The 18709-nt window shown below is 44.9% G+C and overlaps 1 protein-coding gene across 1 annotated transcript in view; it reads left to right on the forward strand.

Moving 5' to 3' along the window:
* The window catches only part of LOC147605971 (vacuolar protein sorting-associated protein 54, chloroplastic-like), a 70667-nt gene extending 52691 nt beyond the window's left edge, over nucleotides 1-17976 (forward strand). The window contains exons 14-19 of the mRNA XM_086792345.1: nucleotides 11942-12021; nucleotides 16303-16464; nucleotides 16610-16677; nucleotides 16838-16918; nucleotides 17021-17337; nucleotides 17460-17976. Coding sequence (XP_086648471.1) covers nucleotides 11942-12021; nucleotides 16303-16464; nucleotides 16610-16677; nucleotides 16838-16918; nucleotides 17021-17159 — 530 coding nt within the window. The 3' untranslated portion in view covers nucleotides 17160-17337; nucleotides 17460-17976. The remainder of the gene's footprint in view (nucleotides 1-11941; nucleotides 12022-16302; nucleotides 16465-16609; nucleotides 16678-16837; nucleotides 16919-17020; nucleotides 17338-17459) is intronic.
* Nucleotides 17977-18709: the final 733 nt, after the last annotated feature.

Consider the following 18709-nt stretch of genomic DNA (forward strand, 5'->3'; position numbering starts at 1 on the left):
CATACATAAATAAAAAGTAGAGCCAATGTACTTAAAACCCACGCACGTCCCTTTTTGTTAGGTTTTTGCAACAAAAAAGCCCAATTTTTTAAACCAAAAAAGGCAAGTATGAAACATGTATAACAAACGTGTTTGCTTCCAACGTTTGCTTTAGCCTGCATACGCGTTTGTTTGCAACTATGATGGGGAGCACTTCATGGCCCTTGGTGGGGCTTATAGACTAGCCATTTACAATGGCCTAGCCCAGTGGCCTGGTTCCAGCTCTTTCACTGGCTACCCCTTTAGACATGGAGCTAGTACAATGGACTACTTGGTGGGCTCTCTCTCCTTGATACCACTCATCCCGGACTTTGCCATTTCGCCCCGTCCCATTGGTGTTGCAGCTGATCACACATACTTAGCCTTCTCCCTCAAATGCCAGTACACCACTCTGCCACATACTCTACCACGTCATCGCCACACACGAGATACCACTTCACCAGGGAGACCTTCTGTCTACTCCGCCTAAATTTTCCGCACCCTCTCCGACCTCAACCCACACATCCTACTTGATGAGCTTACCACATAGCTCGCAGTCACCCTTCTTCATACATCCGCCGCTGCAGTTGCCTTCCACACACCAAAGCCACTCCCAGACCACCAGGTGGGACTGTTCCACGGTACAATTGTTATGATGAGGAGTGACGCGAGACTCGTGCCCACCTGCAGCGGGAGGTTTCTCTAGGCTCCACCACTCACCAGCTGGCGCAGCGATCTTCTAACATCTCATACGGAGGAAGAAGCGAGCCTATCTAGCCAATCTCAAGCAGGAGTTGCACAAGTTATTTCTAGGACAGTACTGCAAGGAGGCTTGGATGATCTTCAAGGATCATTGCCTACCGACCCCGATCACCTCACCCACCCAACATATGGCATACCAATGCCACCTCCGTTTACCACATCCCCGGCATAGTTGCCAGACGTTTTTAAAACGGGACTTTTAAAAACGTTTTTTATTTTTGGGGAAGTTTTTAAGATAAGTTTTTTATTCATTAATTTTTTCAGCTATAATTATGGCCTATATATATAGTTTTTAACCCTAGGCACCACAGATTTCATGTATAAAAGTTAAACTTCTGCATAAAAACTCAAGAGTGAACAATTTGAAGCCTATGACTATCATAATTCATTAAATCATAATGATAATACATTCACATGGCCCTTGGGTCTGGTGGCGCCAATGCCAACTTTAATATCGATTTACCAATGACCATTCAACATTGAGCATTCTTGTTTTTTTAAAAACGCACCCCAAAATTTTTTTAATAAAAAAATTGCCATAAAAAAACGCGTTCCACAAATTGGGACGTTTTGAAACGTACACGTTTTTTATTTTTTCAAAAAAAAAAAAACGCGTTTTTTTGCAACTATGATCCCCGCCCCTCCCTCACCCACCTGGGCCTTGTCCTCCCCATTCCTCCTCCTTCCACTTGAGCATGGTGAGAGACACACGATGTAGAATGGGAGAGCACAGGATCATGATGGGCTGCTTGCTGAGCATTTCTCCCATGTGAGGGACGTGTTGGCGCCTTCCAAATTGGTATCTTGCATCAAGTTGGAGCTGTCGCATTGATAAAAGTTTGGGGTTTTGACTCTATTGCTCCCAATTTGTGCACTTGTAGGTCATCGCCTTGGTTGCTGACGGCCCAAGCTTCCATTTCTTGGAAGAGACACTAGAAAAGGTGACACCCCTGGCATCGAGGGGGGATTTCACCCTGATTTCCCCGCAATTTGTAATTTTAGTGTTCTGCTTGTGAGTCAGGGTTCTCTGCCTGGGATGTCCCCCAAAATTTGAAAAATAATCTTGTGTGTGTGTTACGTTTTCCCGTGTGCTTTTCGGCCTAAATGTTTGTACTGCCTTGTGTTATAAAAGGCTCTGTAATTTCCTCATTAACCTTGTTTTGAGTTAGGGAGCCACCTTTTTATAGTGGGAAGATTACCTAAAGCCCCATTTGTTAGAGAAATGGGATTACTATTGTCAAGCAGTCTTGAAGGGATTTACTCCTATGGATTTTAGGTATTGTAGAAACAATTAGACATTTTCTCATAGATGCAGGTGAGCAAGTAAACAATCTCTCATACTCGATACAATTGTTGAGTCCATGGAGCATATAGAGTGTTTTTTAGATGATTTGAAGTCATCCTTGCAGGGAGATGTTTGTGCACATTGTAACTTGGTTGAACACAATGCTAATCAATACACTTAAATACACTAAGATTTGATGGACACTTGCTCAAATACAAGAAGTAAATTGCTGAATTGACAAGAGACACACAATGAGCCGGAACGACCGACCCCTCCCTCAAATAAAGTATATTGATCTTGGGAGAATCAAGTACATAGTGTCATGGGCATTTCTGACCAGATTTCTATACCAATGCATATGAATACAGTATTGCAAACAAGTGGTTGTCGTTGTAGACTTGCAATCCACACTACCCTCTCAAGTGCCCATGTTCCCTACCATCTGCTCTCTATTGCTCCATAAACACATGGTAGCAACAATTCGCAAGAGAGCACGTAGGACAAGAGAACACTACACAGGGTATGTGATCTTGTAATCCGGTTCCTTCCTCCTGCTACTTGCTTCCATATTTAAGCATCAAAGCTTACCAATTGCAAGTAGAGTCGATGACAGCGGAAGTCTTCACGATGGAAGTCCTTGGAGTGAAGAGATCTTCGATTTGTCGCAATTCTTAGCGACAAAAGTCTTCAAGAGGATGAAGGGAACCTTGGGAAAGCTTCCCCTATGGTTCAACTTGAGAAAGGAGGGCTGAAATTAGGGTTTTCAGCAGAAAGACCAGAAATTACAGCAATAAAGAGAGCTGTTTTGCTGAATTTCAGTCATTGGGAGTGTGTAGGAGAGTGATTAGTATCCGGAATCACTCTTGGAAGCTTGAAAATCACCTTAGCAAGCTTGGAAATGGAGTTGGGAAGGACAATGTGTAGAAAATGCAGCCCAACAGTCCTCATGAAGGAGGCGCCAATTTCTAGAGAGGAGGAGAGAGGTGGTGAGTTGTCCAGTGTAGGTGGCAGGCAGGTGCTTTGTGGAGCAAGCTAGAGTGGACACATGGCTGGTTACTCCCTTTGTACAAAGGGGATAAGGTCTGGGCGGTAGACACTGGGTTATGTCCACCTCGGGACATCAGTGTGTGTGAACATCGGGCTGGTCATAATTTATAAGTGAGTTTTGGTTGCCCAAAACTTAATGAAGTGTGTACACACTTACTTATAAATTAGTGCTAACTCCTAAGGCCAAGTTTATGACTAATACTTACCACCTGTCACATGCCACATAACCATGTCAACAGACAGTTTCACACGCACGGTTCGCGGGCGGGCGTCCCCTTACTCGGAACTACACATTGGTCAAGCAAGCATGAAAATAGCATGCAATTTTAATTGCAAGCAAGCACATAAAGATGCTATGCAATGCAGCATTGGTATGGAAAATCCCCGTTCATGAGACTATACCAAAATAGACGTACTCCTGGCAAGTACACGAGGTACCAGACCCAATGGAACACCAATCCACCAAGCATTTCCGGGCATGTACACGGAGGCACAAGTCCCAACGGAAAGCCAAGTCCACAGTAACACATGAGTGGCATCAATCCCCGGCATATACAACTGCCATGGACACCAGTCCAATGTACATACATGATAAGAAAGCATGGGTGGACCAATTGGGTGGCCAGATGGTGACATCCCTCCCCGGCTTCTAAACAGTTGTCCGCAACTGAAAAGCATCCAAATGTCTAAAGCACATGCGGGCAATCTCTGAAGAACTCTTCATCTACCCATTTAGCATCAATGGGAAGATAGTTCTTAAACTTCACAAGGTAACGCCTGACAACTTTGCCTGCAGCAAGCTTGCGTTCCTTGTGATACACAATCTGCTCTGGCTGCAAGATCTCCTCAAGCTCATCCACTTCTGGTGGATCTTCAATGACCGTCTCACTGGGCTCCGGTCCTACATACTTGCGAAGGAGACTCACATGAAAAGCATTGTGTATGTGCCAATGACTAGGTAATGCCAATCTGAAAGCCACTTCATTGATCTTCTTGATCACTCGAAAAGGCCCATAGTAGCTGGTTGCAAGCTTAGGATATGCACCCTCTTTGCCAAGTCTCTTTGCAAGTCTTGCTTTCTCAAATTTCAGCAACACCCAATCATTCTCTTTAACATCCAATTGCCTGCTATGCTTGTCGGCAGCCTTTTTATGCTTGTCTTGTGACCTTGCAATGGCTGTCCGCACCTGAGCAAAAGCAATATCCAAGTCTCTTACATACTCATCAGCAAAACAATCATTGTGCTCTTGCAAAAATTTCAGTCTATCATTACTAAGAGTGTTTACATGTACCTTATTTTCCTCAACATGATCTCGTACAAAAATCAAGTACGCAAAAACACTCTTTTTCATTACTTTCTTAATTTGTACCTGAGATACAAGGTGAATGGTATCACCCTTTTCACCAGTATCAATTACATGCTCTCGGTCTTTATGCATGAAGGTGATCCTGTTGGTCTTGTAAGCCTTGCATGGATCAATACGTGTATGCCAAGGCTTTCCAAGTAATACATCACATCCATTCAAAGGCGCCACAAGAAAATCCTCATGATCCACATAGCCTTGAATGTGTATGCACAACTTGCCAAAAATAGGCACGACCTGCACTTCTCTACCAACAAAGGCAGCCCTTGCTTCAATTTGAGGACCCATGTCCTCCACTTCAATACCCAAAGCAGCTGCCATCTGTGTGGATATGAAATTTTTAGATGCACAATCATCAAACATGAACAACGCGGGCTGATCCTTGAGCTGTCCCCAAGCTGTACATACAACCCTATCTTTGCTATCATGTGAAGTGTTGCCCTGCACATCCGGAACCATATGCACATTAGGCTTTGATGCATTTGCATTATCACGCTTCTTCTTGTTTGGGCATGCCTTTGCAATATGCTCGGTGCTACCACAAGTAAAGCATTTCCCCTCACTCATATATTGCTTTTTTCTGCTCCGGAGTGAGACCATAGTCTCTCAGTTTGAAGGAACGCTTCTTGGTAGTGTTATTTTTAGCCTTTGGACCATGTTTATCTTGGTTTTGGTCCTTTTTAGGTGGCTGTCCATCATTTTGCAGGTTTTGGACAGCCCTCTCTTTGCCTTGAAATGAGGGTTTAGCCTTATTGGATCGACTCAATTTGAGTTCCAATTGCTTGGTGGCGGTGGCTGCTGCGATTAGTTGGCGTAAGGTATAACCAGGATACATTTGTAGTCTCGCTTTGTACACGGGTTGCAATCCCGATTGAAACCTTCTCTTCCTTTCCGCCTCGGTGACATGCATAAATGGAGACACCTCCAAAAGCACTTTCCAAAACTTTTGTACATATGCATTTACCGATTCCCCCTCATTTTGCTTCACCCAATCCCAGTTCATTGTTATCTCATTCAATGCATTGGGAGGCAAGAATTAAGCATAGAACCTCTCCTTGAACTCTTCCCATGATCTAACAGGATTCGGTGAGAGCTTCTCCGTGAGCCACTAATGGGCAGCAGTGCCTTTCATAAACATGCTTACATGCTGGATCATGGATTTCTGAGTGAAATCCTCATCATTGAAAGCAATATCAAACTGGGCAATAAAAGCAAGTGCCTTTGATGCATCATATTCCCCATGATATGTGTCAAACTTCACAGATTTGTCTCCGGCTTTGAAGTCACGAGACTTTGATGCATGTGCTTCCATCTCAACATGTTTTTCCCCATGTTTGTCCATTGGGACAGCCCCTATGACTGGCATCATTTTAGGACCAAAAGGTGATGCATAAGGCATAGATACATGTGTCGTGTAAGCATGAGGCATGGCTGGCCCCTCAACATGCATTGATACATTTTCAGCCATAGCTTCTCTCTCACGAGCACACTCGAAGACATGAGTGGCATGAGAGATACGCGGAATACCTGCACCAATAGAAAATTGCAGCCCATGTTGCATGTGTTGTGTATGCACATTTTTAGCCGGCAATGGCATTTGACATACATTTTGACCACTGCCATAAACATTGTATCCTTAACGGGCTACAGGAGGTATTCTTGCAAGACATGAAGTCATTGATTGTTTTGCCATTGCATGATCCATATAAGATTCAACTTTCTTGGCCTTCAAACGGTCATGTACCAATGGATCCTCGTTGCGGTAGAGATTCAATTCTTCTTGTTGTGCATGGAGAAGAGCTTGCATACGAGTAAGTTCAGCCCTCAAGACTATGGACTCTTCTTCCTGCATCTTCTCTTTGCCACGGGACGGCTGTCCCACATATTCATGTTCCCTATTGTGCACCATATGAGTTTGCTCATTCTGTAAAGCATTGGAAGCGTGCATTTCATTGTCCCTGCCTCTTGTGTTAGCAACTCCAACATTCATTGTATGGCTGTCCATAATGTTCTAAGTGTAGAGATAGCTAGTGTTCACAGTGATCGTCTCTCACAATAGAAGTGAAAGAGAACCGTATGCTCTGATACAAATGTAACTTGGTTGAACACAATGCTAATCAATACACTTAAATACACTAAGATTTGATGGACACTTGCTCAAATACAAGAAGTAAATTGCTGAATTGACAACAGACACACAATGAGCCGGAACGACCGACCCCTCCCTCAAATAAAGTATATTGATCTTGGGAGAATCAAGTATATAGTGTCATGGGCATTTCTGACCAGATTTCCATACCAGTGCATATGAATACAGTATTGCAAACAAGTGGTTGTCGTTGTAGACTTGCAATCCACACTACTCTCTCAAGTGCCCATGTTCCCTACCATCTGCTCTCTATTGTTCCACCAACACATGGTAGCAACAATCTGCAAGAGAGCACGTAGGACAAGAGAACACTACACAGGGTATGTGATCTTGTAATCCGGTTCCTCCCTCCTGCTACTTGCTTCCATATTTAAGCATCAAAGCTTACCAATTGCAAGTAGAGTCGATGACAGCGGAAGTCTTCGCGATGGAAGTTCTTGGAGTGAAGAGATCTTCGATTTGTCGCAATTCTTAGCAACAAAAGTCTTCAAGAGGATGAAGGGAACCTTAGGAAAGCTTCCCCTATGGTTCAACTTGAGAAAGGAGGGCTGAAATTAGGGTTTTCAGCAGAAAGACCAGAAACTACAGCAATAAAGAGAGCTGTTTTGCTGAATTTCAGTCATTGGGAGTATGTAGGAGAGTGATTAGCATCCAGAATCACTCTTGGAAGCTTGAAAATCACCTTAGCAAGTTTGGAAATGGAGTTGGAAAGGAGAATGTGCAGAAAATGCAGCCCAACAGCCCTCATGAAGGAGGCGCCAATTTCTAGAGAGAGGAGGAGAGGTGGTGAGTTGTCCAGTGTAGGTGGCAAGTAGGTGCTTTGTGGAGCAAGCTAGAGTGGACACATGGCTGGTTACTCCCTTTGTACAAAGGGGATAACGTCTGGGCGGTAGACATTGGGTTATGTCCACCTCAGGACATCAGTGTGTGTGAACACCGGGCTGGTCATAATTTATAAGTGAGTTTTGGTCGCCCAAAACTTAATGAAGTGTGTACACACTCACTTATAAACTAGTGCAAACTCCTAAGGCCAAGTTTATGACCAATACTTACCACCTGTCACATGCCACATAACCATGTCAGTAGACAGTTTCACACGCACGGTTCACGGGCGGGTGTCCCCTTACCCAGAACTACACATTGGTCAAGCAAGCATGAAAACAGCATGCAATTTCAATTGCAAGCAAGCACATAAAGATGCTATGCAATGTAGCATTGGTATGGACAATCCCTGTTCATGAGACTATACCAAAATAGACGTGCTCCAGGCAAGTACACGAGTTACCAGACCCAATGGAACACCAATCCACCAAGCATTTCCGGGCATGTACACGGAGGCACAAGTCCCAACGGAAAGCCAAGTCCACAGTAACACATGAGTGGCATCAATCCCCGGCATATACAACTGCCATGGACACCAGTCCAATGTACATACATGATAAGAAAGCACGGGTGGACCAATTGGGTGGCCAAATGGTGTCACACATCAACCCCGTAAAGTCTCAGACGCGGTTCATATTGCTACAACATTGAAAACATGAGAAAATTTTGAGTGTGGGACATCAATCCGCTTAGCAAAAGGGCAAGGATAAGGTTGGGAAGCTCAAGGTCAAGGATGGTAATAGCAAGCCTAGTGGGGGAGCCTCGATGCCTCGCCTTACTCTTGAAGAGCAACAAGCCAAGCAAGCCGCGAGTCAATGTCACTAATGTGATTCCATCAATCACTTTGAAAGGATTGTCCAAAGAACCCAAAGAAGTAAAATGATAAGGACATGGAGAAAGCTTGTTTGTCTACAATATGAAGCTTGCAATTTCTACACCCCCCCCCCCCTCCAAAAAAAAAAAATAAATAAATAAATAATCCCATGAGTACTGTTTTATAATCCCACGGATCTCCTAAATGCAAAACATGAGTGATTAGTACAAACCCCCTAAGAGGGGTGCAAGGTCCGAGCTAGAGGCTAAGGTCTTGACTCCCACAAATCCATGCCAGTAGTCCTTTGGCATGCAAATCTATGCTCTGCCACACATGTAGCTGAAGTCTCTGAACAATAGTGAGGTTATGACAACAATAACTCATGCCTCACTTATATAGTGCCCACTGTTGCTCTATAAATAGCCCAGGCTATGACGTTGATGTGCAGAAGAACAATTCTCTTCGATAGAGGAGCCTTAGAGTCATCATCAAGGACTGTTTGGTTGAGCAGTTGAAGTTGTCGACCATGGTGGACATCAACGGTGTGGTTTTGGTCATTGCTATGCATAGCAAATGGAAGAAATAAAACCAGTACTAAGTTTTGCAATCGTTGGTTGAACCCCCTTTGGCTTTCAGGGAGTTTCTGGTTGTCAACGTGGCACTTTTGGACAAGCTGAATGTGATTCTAGGCCATCCTTGGTTGTTTGATCACAAGGGGGTTGTCTACCACAATGAATATAGGTCGGCACTCCCAGGACTTCTTGCTTGTGTTTCCACTCTTCGGGTCAAGTGAATGCAATAAGCAAGGATGGGTGCACATGTATGGTGTATGTCCCTGCTATGGCATCCGATGAGTTGGACGGAATTGAGGCGAATCAAAAGAAGAATTTCTACGAGAATGGTCAAGCTTTTCAGCTCCGAGTTACCAGATGAGTTGCCACTCCAATCTCGAGGACCATTGTAGCCGAGCCTCCTTTGCCAGCTCCCCACAAGATGTGAGCCAATGTGAATTGATTGAGGTAAACGAGCAGTTTGGGGGGGTATTGTTCAAAGGTTTGGTCCATCTAACCTGCTTGCCATTTGGAGCTCCGGTCCTCTTGGTCAAGAAGAAGGATGGGAGTATGCGCCGGCTCGTGGATTATAGGGTGTTGAACATGTGTACCATTAAAATAAAATTTCCCCTTCCACACATCAAGACTTGTTGGATCAGCACGCAGGCACCGAGTGGTTCATGAAATTTGGCTATGCTCGGGTGTGGATTGCACTACAATCAAATTGGGCATCTTTTGGACTGCTTGAGGTCTTGGTGATGCCCTTTGGATTTACCAATGCACCAACAACCTTAAGCGGGATCATGTCCCAAAATTTTCAGCCATATTTTGGGCATTTTATCATTGTGTTCTTGGATGACACAGCAAGTCCAAAGAAGAACATCATCGACATTTGAAGCTGGCCATTGGGTTGATAAATACCAACTACCTTTGGCTTCATACAGAAGAAACCAAGCTCTTCGCACAAGCAACTCCAGTCAAGTTTAAGGGTTATCTGATCCAACAAACGGTTTGGTTGGAGAAGGACTGGTTCACGGACAAGTTCCAGCCGTTGTTGCGAGCTTATCAAGAGGCCATGAACTAAGGACAGATACATTTCTAGTGAGGGAGAATGTAACCTACATACACAATATAGACCCGCTGGGCAGCCAGGACAGCCAAGAAGCAGCACCCAGGCTGGCCAAGTGTGAACGCAACAGGTCGAGAAAGTCAGACAAGGCCACCAGCAGGTTGGGTATGGGCTGAAGGTCAAGTAAGCCGGCCGACCAGCCCCATGGGGCCCGAGCAATCATGAGCAAGGCCAAGCGTGCATCTGAAGGCAAGGATCTTCAAGAAACAGCCAGCGATTGAAGGACATCAGCACACGTCATCAACTTGGTTACCGTGCTGCTCGTAGGGAGCTGGCTACTCTTCCTCGTGCTCAGGGTCATCGTCTAGTGAGGGAGAGTGTAACCCACCTACACAAGATAGACTGGCTGGGCAGCAGCCATGTGAGCAGCCAGCAGCCAGCAGCCAAGAAGCAGCACCCAGGCTGGCCAAGCCTGAACGCAACAGGTCGAGCAAGTTGGACAAGGCCACCAGCAGGTTAGGTACGGGCTGCAGGTCAGGTAAGCCGCCTGACCAGCCCCATGGGGCTCGAGCAATCAAAAGCAAGGCCAAGCGTGCATCTGAAGGCAAGGATCTTCAGGAAACAGCCAGTGATTGAAGGACATCAGCGCACATCTTCAACTTGGTTACCGTGCTGCTCGTAGGGAGCCGGCTACTCTTCCTCGTGCTCAGGGTCGTCGTCGTCCTCCTATTAGGAGTGGTGGGAAACCATGGAAGCCAAATTGGGGGTCCTTTAGGCTAGGGGAGTGTCGAAGTGGGTATTGAAATTTGAGGGCCCCCGTCTACTCTGCCTAGGAGCAGGTGAAGCTGTTGTATGGATTGACAACATACGTATCAAGGCCTGCTATCTAGTCTTCTGAAGTCAAGTTAGATGTTAAAAACTTGGGATCAGCAAGATATTAAAAAATTGACTCATCTCCCCTTACTGTACTTTAATTCAAGGAGGAAAAACACACGGGATGTTGGAAAAGAAAAATTTCACAAATATCCTAGGATCTGATACCACTAGGGTAGTGATAGTGTTAACAGATAGAGAATGAAACCGGAAGACTTACGCAACACAAGCACACACAAGTACACACAAGTGTTTTCTCCAATCTAGTGTTATTCCCAAGAACTCAAGCTTAATTATACAAGATAATATGTACAATGCTGTCTGGGAATACAAAGTTACCAACAAACTGAGAGATGTGCTCAAGTTGACAACACATGCAGATGTCCTTCAATTGCTCACTGTTCCCTACAGATTCTTGCCTTTAGATGCATGCTTGGGCTTGCTTTTGACTGCCTGGCTGCTGATGAAGGCTGATTGCGTGATGATTATCATTGGGGGGGCTGGGGGCACCTCCTTATAGGGTCCCATGGGGCTGCCTATAGAATGGGGGTCAGCGACCTGCTGTAGTCCATACCTGACTTGCTGGTGGTGCTGCCTGACTGGTCCAACCTGCTCTGCCCGACCTGTGCATTCATACCTGGCCAGCTTGGGTGCTGCTTATTGGGTGTCCTGGCTGCCCAGCTAGTCTATCCTGTGTAGGTGGGTCACAAGTCCCCTCTTTGGACTTTGGTGTCTCAGTGCAAAAGATGGTCTCTTCCCATGTAGGTTTTTCTCACTAAAGCTATGTCGATTTTACACTGGAATTCCAAACAGCCATGTGCAACCTATCCGGGGTCCTACTGACACGGTACTGTCACGCAGATGTAGATACCTGAGAGGTGGCTTCATCAAGAATAGAGGTGTCCATTTTTGGTTGTTTTCGTCGTTTATTGAGGAATTAATATTTATTTGGAGCCCTTTATATTTCTTTTGTGATATCCTTGGGGGTCATGTCACTTTGCTTTTTCTTCACCAAATCAGGTTAGTTGTTTGTCTTTATGTGGAAAAATCAGAGAAGTGGTTTCAATAGGACCATGCTTCATCTTTCTTGTATTCTTACGTTGGGCTCCGTTTGGTGGTGTTTTCAGATTTGAAGCGTCTTCTGGCAGTTCATATTCCTGATACCAGAAAGATGTTGCTATTTACAGAGATTGATCATGTTGCTCAGGTAGTATGCTGTTTCTTGGATTGTGTAATCATGCCAGCTCTAATTGTAGGTATGGAGCTTCTAGATAGTTCAATGTTCAATACATTAATACATTAGTGTCAACTTGTTGGAAATGAAGTTGTTTTTGTTTACATCAGCGTCAATTCATGAACTCTAACCATCACTTTCCGCTGGTGTGGCACTGGAGCGGGGGTGAGATCATTCCCTATGTAAACTTGTGCGCCCTTGAGAGCAGCCTGCCTATCCAAGAAGGTCTGTCTGCTAGTGATATCAGGGAAACTGATGATCAGGGGCCATTCTCGTGTCATTTCCTTCCCTACTCTCCATGTATCTGTGAAGAGAGAGAAAAAGAGTGGTTAGAGGGCAGCTGTGTTTCACCACAATCGTGCTAGAAATCTCCTGTGATGTACCTCCTAGCTCTCTGACAGGCTCATAGAGGGTGATGATGCTCCAAACCATGGGAGATGGGACTCCTATCTCGTGTAGACGCTGTAGGAGGTGGGCTCGGGGTATAGTATCAAAAGCTTTGTGGGAATCCCCAAAGCAGCAATAAATCCTCTATTGTTGTGCTCTCCTCTCCTCGATGATGGCATTGAGCGCGAAGATGTGGCCAAGGGTAGAGTAGCTCCTTGGATACAAGTGTGAATCATCATGGATCGGTGAGCCCATATACAAACAATATAAAGGGGGGTGGGGATGTGGATGGAGTGTAAGGCAAGATGCATCTCTATATGCTGAAGGGGTAGTACAAGCATGACATGTAGATCTATGTCTAACTCCATCCAGTGCCATAAGAGGGATATAAGATATCATACATCGCCGATGCTGAGGCTGTGAGTGGCGTGATGTACCCTGAGTCTGAATGAAAGCGAGCTAGCCTCTCCTGTGTCTCCATGTGGTGCCTGTGCGGTCACCCCACATGGTACATCAGCTGGCACTGGCATAGCTCTCTGGAAGCAATCTGTGAGCTGGGACTGTCTCCCACACCTAGTGGGAGCGCTTGTCTGGAGGAGTCTCTCTCGAGAACTATGAAGCTCTAGTAGTAGTCTGCCAAGCTGTCGCTGGTCCGAGGCCTCCATCAACTGATGTAGTGAAGAGTGCTCCTCAAACAATCCTGCATATCTATCTTTGACCCCTTGGTGGGCTCTACATCTACATACAAAGTGATCCTCAGTCTCCACCTCCTCGTGGCACAATCTGCATATCTGCTTGGCTCTGGGAACCCGTGCCGCTGCCATCCTCATCATCGCGGATACAAAGTGGGTGTAAAGGATACGGGGGTGGAGTGTGGAGAGGGAGCTATCTATCGATGTGTGGTAGGGGTCCATAAAGGATGTCCAGCATGGGTGAGGGGCTGGGGAGGGCCCTAGATCTGCAGCGCCGAGGAGAAACTGGGACGAGGTAGCTAGCAGCTACAGATGCTTGGTGGTGGGCGAGGATCTCATGCTGGTGAGCTTGGGGTGCTCGAGGTCCAGGAGGGTGAGGCTGTCTGGCTCTCCAAAGTGCGGTGGCTCGAGGCAGGGTAACTCGAGTCGCGAGGGGCAAGATGGTGGGTCTCTCGTCGCCTGGGGGGGCCTCATCTGTCTTCCACTGAACAATTCCTGAGATCCATAAGCTGGGAAACATTTGAGGGTATGCACATGCATAAATCTCACGAGGCACAATTTCTCTCAGAAAACCGCTCATGTTCTTTGCAATGAACCATGCTAGGGGCATGCAGCCACTGAGTTGGTGTCCATGGTGTTGATGCATTCACCACAAGTCGGTGTTGATGCCTCCACCTTGAGTTGCTGTTGATGTGTGGTATCAATAATTTGAAAGTTTGCTTCTAGCATGATCCAAGGTGCTATTTTGAAGTCCTATATAGGGAACCTCCAAAGGGTATGCCCTTATCAGTGTTTTCTCAATTGTGAGCTTGGGGCTAGTCCAGTATCTTGTTATCTGCTCCTCATTAGTCCTCTCCCTGCAATCTATGAGTTACAGAAAAGACACAAAAAGCCTCTATGTGGTATCATGGCTCTCAATCACCTGTCCCTATGGTGCTGCATCTAAAATTAGATTTAAGGAGAGGCATAAGCATCTCTGATCGGAATATATCAACTAGAAGAATGGATGAAGGACGGAGTAATTTTCTAAAGGCCACTATTGGCTCCTTCAAACTCCATGGCAGAAATACTGTAGGTTTTCTCACACATACAACAGATCTTAGGCCTGAAATTTGTGAAGGAAGTATGAATCAGGCAAGACAACAACGGGGTCTATGAGACCAAACACCTGAGGTTAGCAGTATGGAACCTCAATGGCAACCTGTGGTTAGATCGAGGAGGTTTGAGCGAGTCTCTCACAGGAAGGGATCCCATTTTCTATACAGTAACTCATCACAACCCTAAGAGGGGTTTATCATACATAGCTGGGTTCGAGTGGGAGTCAGCTTTCCAAGGCGAGACCCGCACACCAGGGGAGTACATGGCTCGGGAGGGGTAGCTGTCCTTTTTAGACCCCACCTTCGACAAATTCTCAACATCATCCGGAAGGACGAGGATGCATGATATCTTTGAGTGCGGCTACAGCTTATTGGGGTATGAGTCATTCACGTTGTTGTGTGTTATTTTGCCGTGAGCCACTCCCCTTAGGCCGTAGAGCATGGCCGGTCACCATACTTACCATTATATGGGGTTATTATGGAGTTCTCACAGCTAGGGGAAGTCGTCCTTCTCGGCAACTCCAACGCCACGGCAGGGAATCACAAGGTCCTAGTTATTGATCGGGACAACCCTATCATATGAGAGGAGCTAGACATCATTAACACAGGGTTACAGAGATCATCACAGAACCGTGAGGAGGTCATGGTGTATGGCAGATATTTCCTACATCTAGGAGGTGCACATGGTCTTGTTATCTATAACGGATGTCCCGATGGCCCTCCTTCGACTCCCTCACCTCCTTCCCTTACTCTAGAGGTACCAGCAGCTTTGACTACTTGATGGATCTCCGGCTTTGGCACACCTTCCCCGACTTCTCCATCCCACCACGCCCCTTTGAAGCCGACCTTGCCTACCTCTCTTTCACTCTTACCTGCACACCACACGCCCCCCTGCCATCACCCCTCATCTCACATTACACCCAAGTCCATTTTGACCACGAGCTTGACCCTGTTTACTCCGACCACATCTACCGCCACCTCACATCACAACTCACAAGGATTCTCCACACATCTACCACTTCTTTCATCGGCATGTGGTGATCTACCACCAAGCCACCCTGCGGTTCTATGTCCCAAAGCTCTTGGTATAATGATGAATGCGGAGCCACATACTCATGTCTTAAGCATGAGGAAGGCATTGGGTAAATCATGTGTTACAACCCTACGGATCTCCTAAACATGAGACACAAGTGATTAATACAAACCCCCTAAGAACAGTGCTAGCTAGCTCACCTCCCAACCGTAGGTTCTATGCTTTGAACCACCCTTGAGCCAAGGGCTAAGGTCTGACTCCCACAGATCCATGCAATTCTGCCCCATAGAGGCCTTCGGCATGCCGATCTATGCTCTGCCACATGCATGTCGGGAGTCTTGGTTGAACTCGGACCAATAGTGAGCTTATGACAATAATAACCCATCTTCCACTTATATAGTGCCCACTTCTGCTATAAATAACCATCTTGTTACAAATAGCCAGCACACATGGATTCATTAATAATAACCTTAGCCGCTCGTATTAGCTTTCTTTCTCCTGATTCTAGGGCTCCCCTAATCCTTAGGATTAGCACTAGGTACGTTGTCACTAATTGGGCATCCTCTAAGCTTCCAACCTTTGGACAGGCTCCAAGGAGAGGAAGGGGAAGAAGGGAGGAAGGAGAAGAAGAGGAGAAGGAGAAGAAGAAAAGGAAAGAGAAGAGGAGAAGGAAGCAGTGTAGGGCAGCCAGCTGCCGGCAGCTTCGCAAGCAAGAAGCAGAAGAGATGAGGAGCAGGGTGGTGGGCTCTGACAGCTCACAATAGGTGGATGCACAATACACAAAGAGATGCTCATGAAAAAACCCAAAACATTTGAGCAAAACGCTTATGATAGAAAGGTTTCGAAAACTTTTGGAAACATTTTGGCTAGAAACGTTACAAGGGTTTCAACAAAACACGTTTTTTTTTTTCCTTTGTGACCGGTATCACATGGAACTCTTGTACCATTTTGGTCTCATCGCACACATGCATGATCTACACATGGTGTTTGATCTCATCACTGGACTAGTCTAGCTTCACATGGCATTCTGCAATTTGTTTCTCAGGACTACAAAGTGCACAGAGATGAGATTCATTTGAAGCTGGTGCAAATCATGAAGGAGAGGTTGATGGTACACTTACGGACATTGCTGCAAATAGCTGAAACATGGATTAAATCAGATGACCAGGACACACAGCCCAGTCAGTTTGCCCGTGCTTTAACCAAGGTGTTCAATTTTTCCTTTTTTCATGTGTTCCTCTGTTTTAATCTGAGGTGGTAGAGGCTTTACATTTCTTCTCATTATAGTAGTGCACGTTTATTCCAACTGACCACACTTTTTTTTATCTGTTTTGGTTTTTTCTTTTCTGTAGGAAGTTGGTGTTCTGCACCGGGTTCTTTCCCCATTGCTTCTGGAGGTGGACATGTGCTTCATTTTTACGTAAGTTAGACTGGGTGCAATAAAGAAAGGCCATACAGTTAGGCATAGATGCCCTTCTAGATTTTGTTTTTTTTTCATGTTATTTTATCTCTTAAATTTTATCAATACTGTAACGAATGGTATCTTAAATGCTCATTGGCTATTTTTCTATGCCCCACAGGCGAGTGGTGGCCTTATTCCACTCCCAGCTTGTGGAGTCTTTCTCGAAACTGGATTTGAGTTCCTCTTCTTTGAAACAAAGGTTTGCCAGAGGCACACCCACAACTTATTCTTAGTTATGTGATTAATGTGGAACTTATTTAAGGAAAGATTAATTTGCTCATTGGTTAACATTTTGGATCAGATTGTACTACGATATACAGCACATTCTAGCTTGCATGCGAGGGTTACCTTCTGATGCAGTGGATAGTAGTGGTGTCCAAAAACCAGGAGAATTGGATGAGTTTTTGCGGCAGAGATATGGAAATGATACTCCCGATTAATGTGTGAAAAGAACCTCGTCTCATTGTTTATGGGGTGGCCCTGAGTTGAAGGGAATCCTTACCTTCTTCATACAATATAGAGTATGTTTTATGGTAGCAGCACTTCAACGAACTCTATTTAAAAGGCCGAACCACATGACTCAACCTGATCGATGTGTGTTCCGATTCAAAGAATCAGGTGATTCCAACTTAGATCTGTGGTTCTTATATATTTTCAACAATGCTACAGCCTGTTTCTTACATTATGTAAGGGAGGCTATAGATGTAACCTTTGTTGGCTGTGATGTGGATGTGTTGCAGGTATGGAAGTCATGGATGCAGAAATTGTGCGAGAGTGTGTAGCTACTTCTAGAACCAAAGAACACAAATTTGAGGGAATTGTACACTAAATTGTATAGTTGTATCGAGCGGCCACGGTTCTGTTTTTCTGTGTTTCTTTTTTGTAAGATGTGCATGGGAGGGAAACTGTTTCATTGTTTGTCAACAACATCCTTCTCATGATTCTTGTCACTCTATGGGGGAGCCCATGTATATTGCGTGTCCATAGAGGTGATGGGTTTGAGAATGGGTTGTTAAGATACATGAAGCAGTCATGCTGCAATGAATTGCCAAAGTTGAATTGATTCTTTTGACTCATGTATCAATGAGTCAAAGACCCTCATAGATCTCTTTGAACAAGGGGTTCTTAATCTTTGAGTTAGTCTTGATTCAATGTAAGGCAGGTAAAGACGAGCAAAATTTTAATGCATGTTTTTACTGAACCAACAATCTTGTCCACATACAAAAAGGATAAATACACCATTATTTGTTATTTCAATACATTTTGGTTTAAAGACAAAATACTAGCGCAATGTACTGTTTCTTCTGGGAGGTACTCATGCATACAGTTTATGACTTAATTGGCACCTTGGGTGTCTGTCAGTTACATGCTTAGCCCCTGCAGACCTGCATGCTTCTTTTTTTTGACTTAATTGGCACCTTGGGTGTCCGTCAGTTACATGCTTAGCCCCTGCACACCTGCATGCTTTAAAAAAAAAAAAAACATAGCTTCCACATGCCATGATGCCAATTTCAATTGCTTTAATGATATGTAATCATGGTCTTATGGATCAGCAGTTGAGAAACCCTCGGGGGACCTACTTACCCAAAATGCCCCAAAAAATAATTGCTTCACTAACCCTTAGATTGATCGAGACTGATGGATGTGTGTTGAGTCATGAGGAGGTTCAACATGGAAAGTTTCTTCATACCCTTCACCTAGCATTGGAATCTCAAATTATATGAGCAAAGTTTGCGATACTTAATTACAAAATTTATGAGGTGGTGGACAAAGTTTAGTATGGAAAAATGATAAACATGGCTTAAAAGACATGCAAAAATGTGGAGGTAAAGGCTTTTAGTGTAGTATCGCCCTTTTCATATCTGCCTTGTATCATTCTCATGTAAAAATGGCCAACAATTTAAAAAAAGAATAGTAAGACTAGCTCTTTGAAAAGCTCATCCTCGAATGAGCCTATTATAGGTGCATGAAGGATTCATGGTTTAAGAGG

Source organism: Cibotium barometz, chromosome 58, assembly GCF_041138505.1.
Source record: "Cibotium barometz isolate CiBa-2024 chromosome 58, ASM4113850v1, whole genome shotgun sequence".
Classification (NCBI taxonomy): domain Eukaryota; kingdom Viridiplantae; phylum Streptophyta; class Polypodiopsida; order Cyatheales; family Cibotiaceae; genus Cibotium; species Cibotium barometz.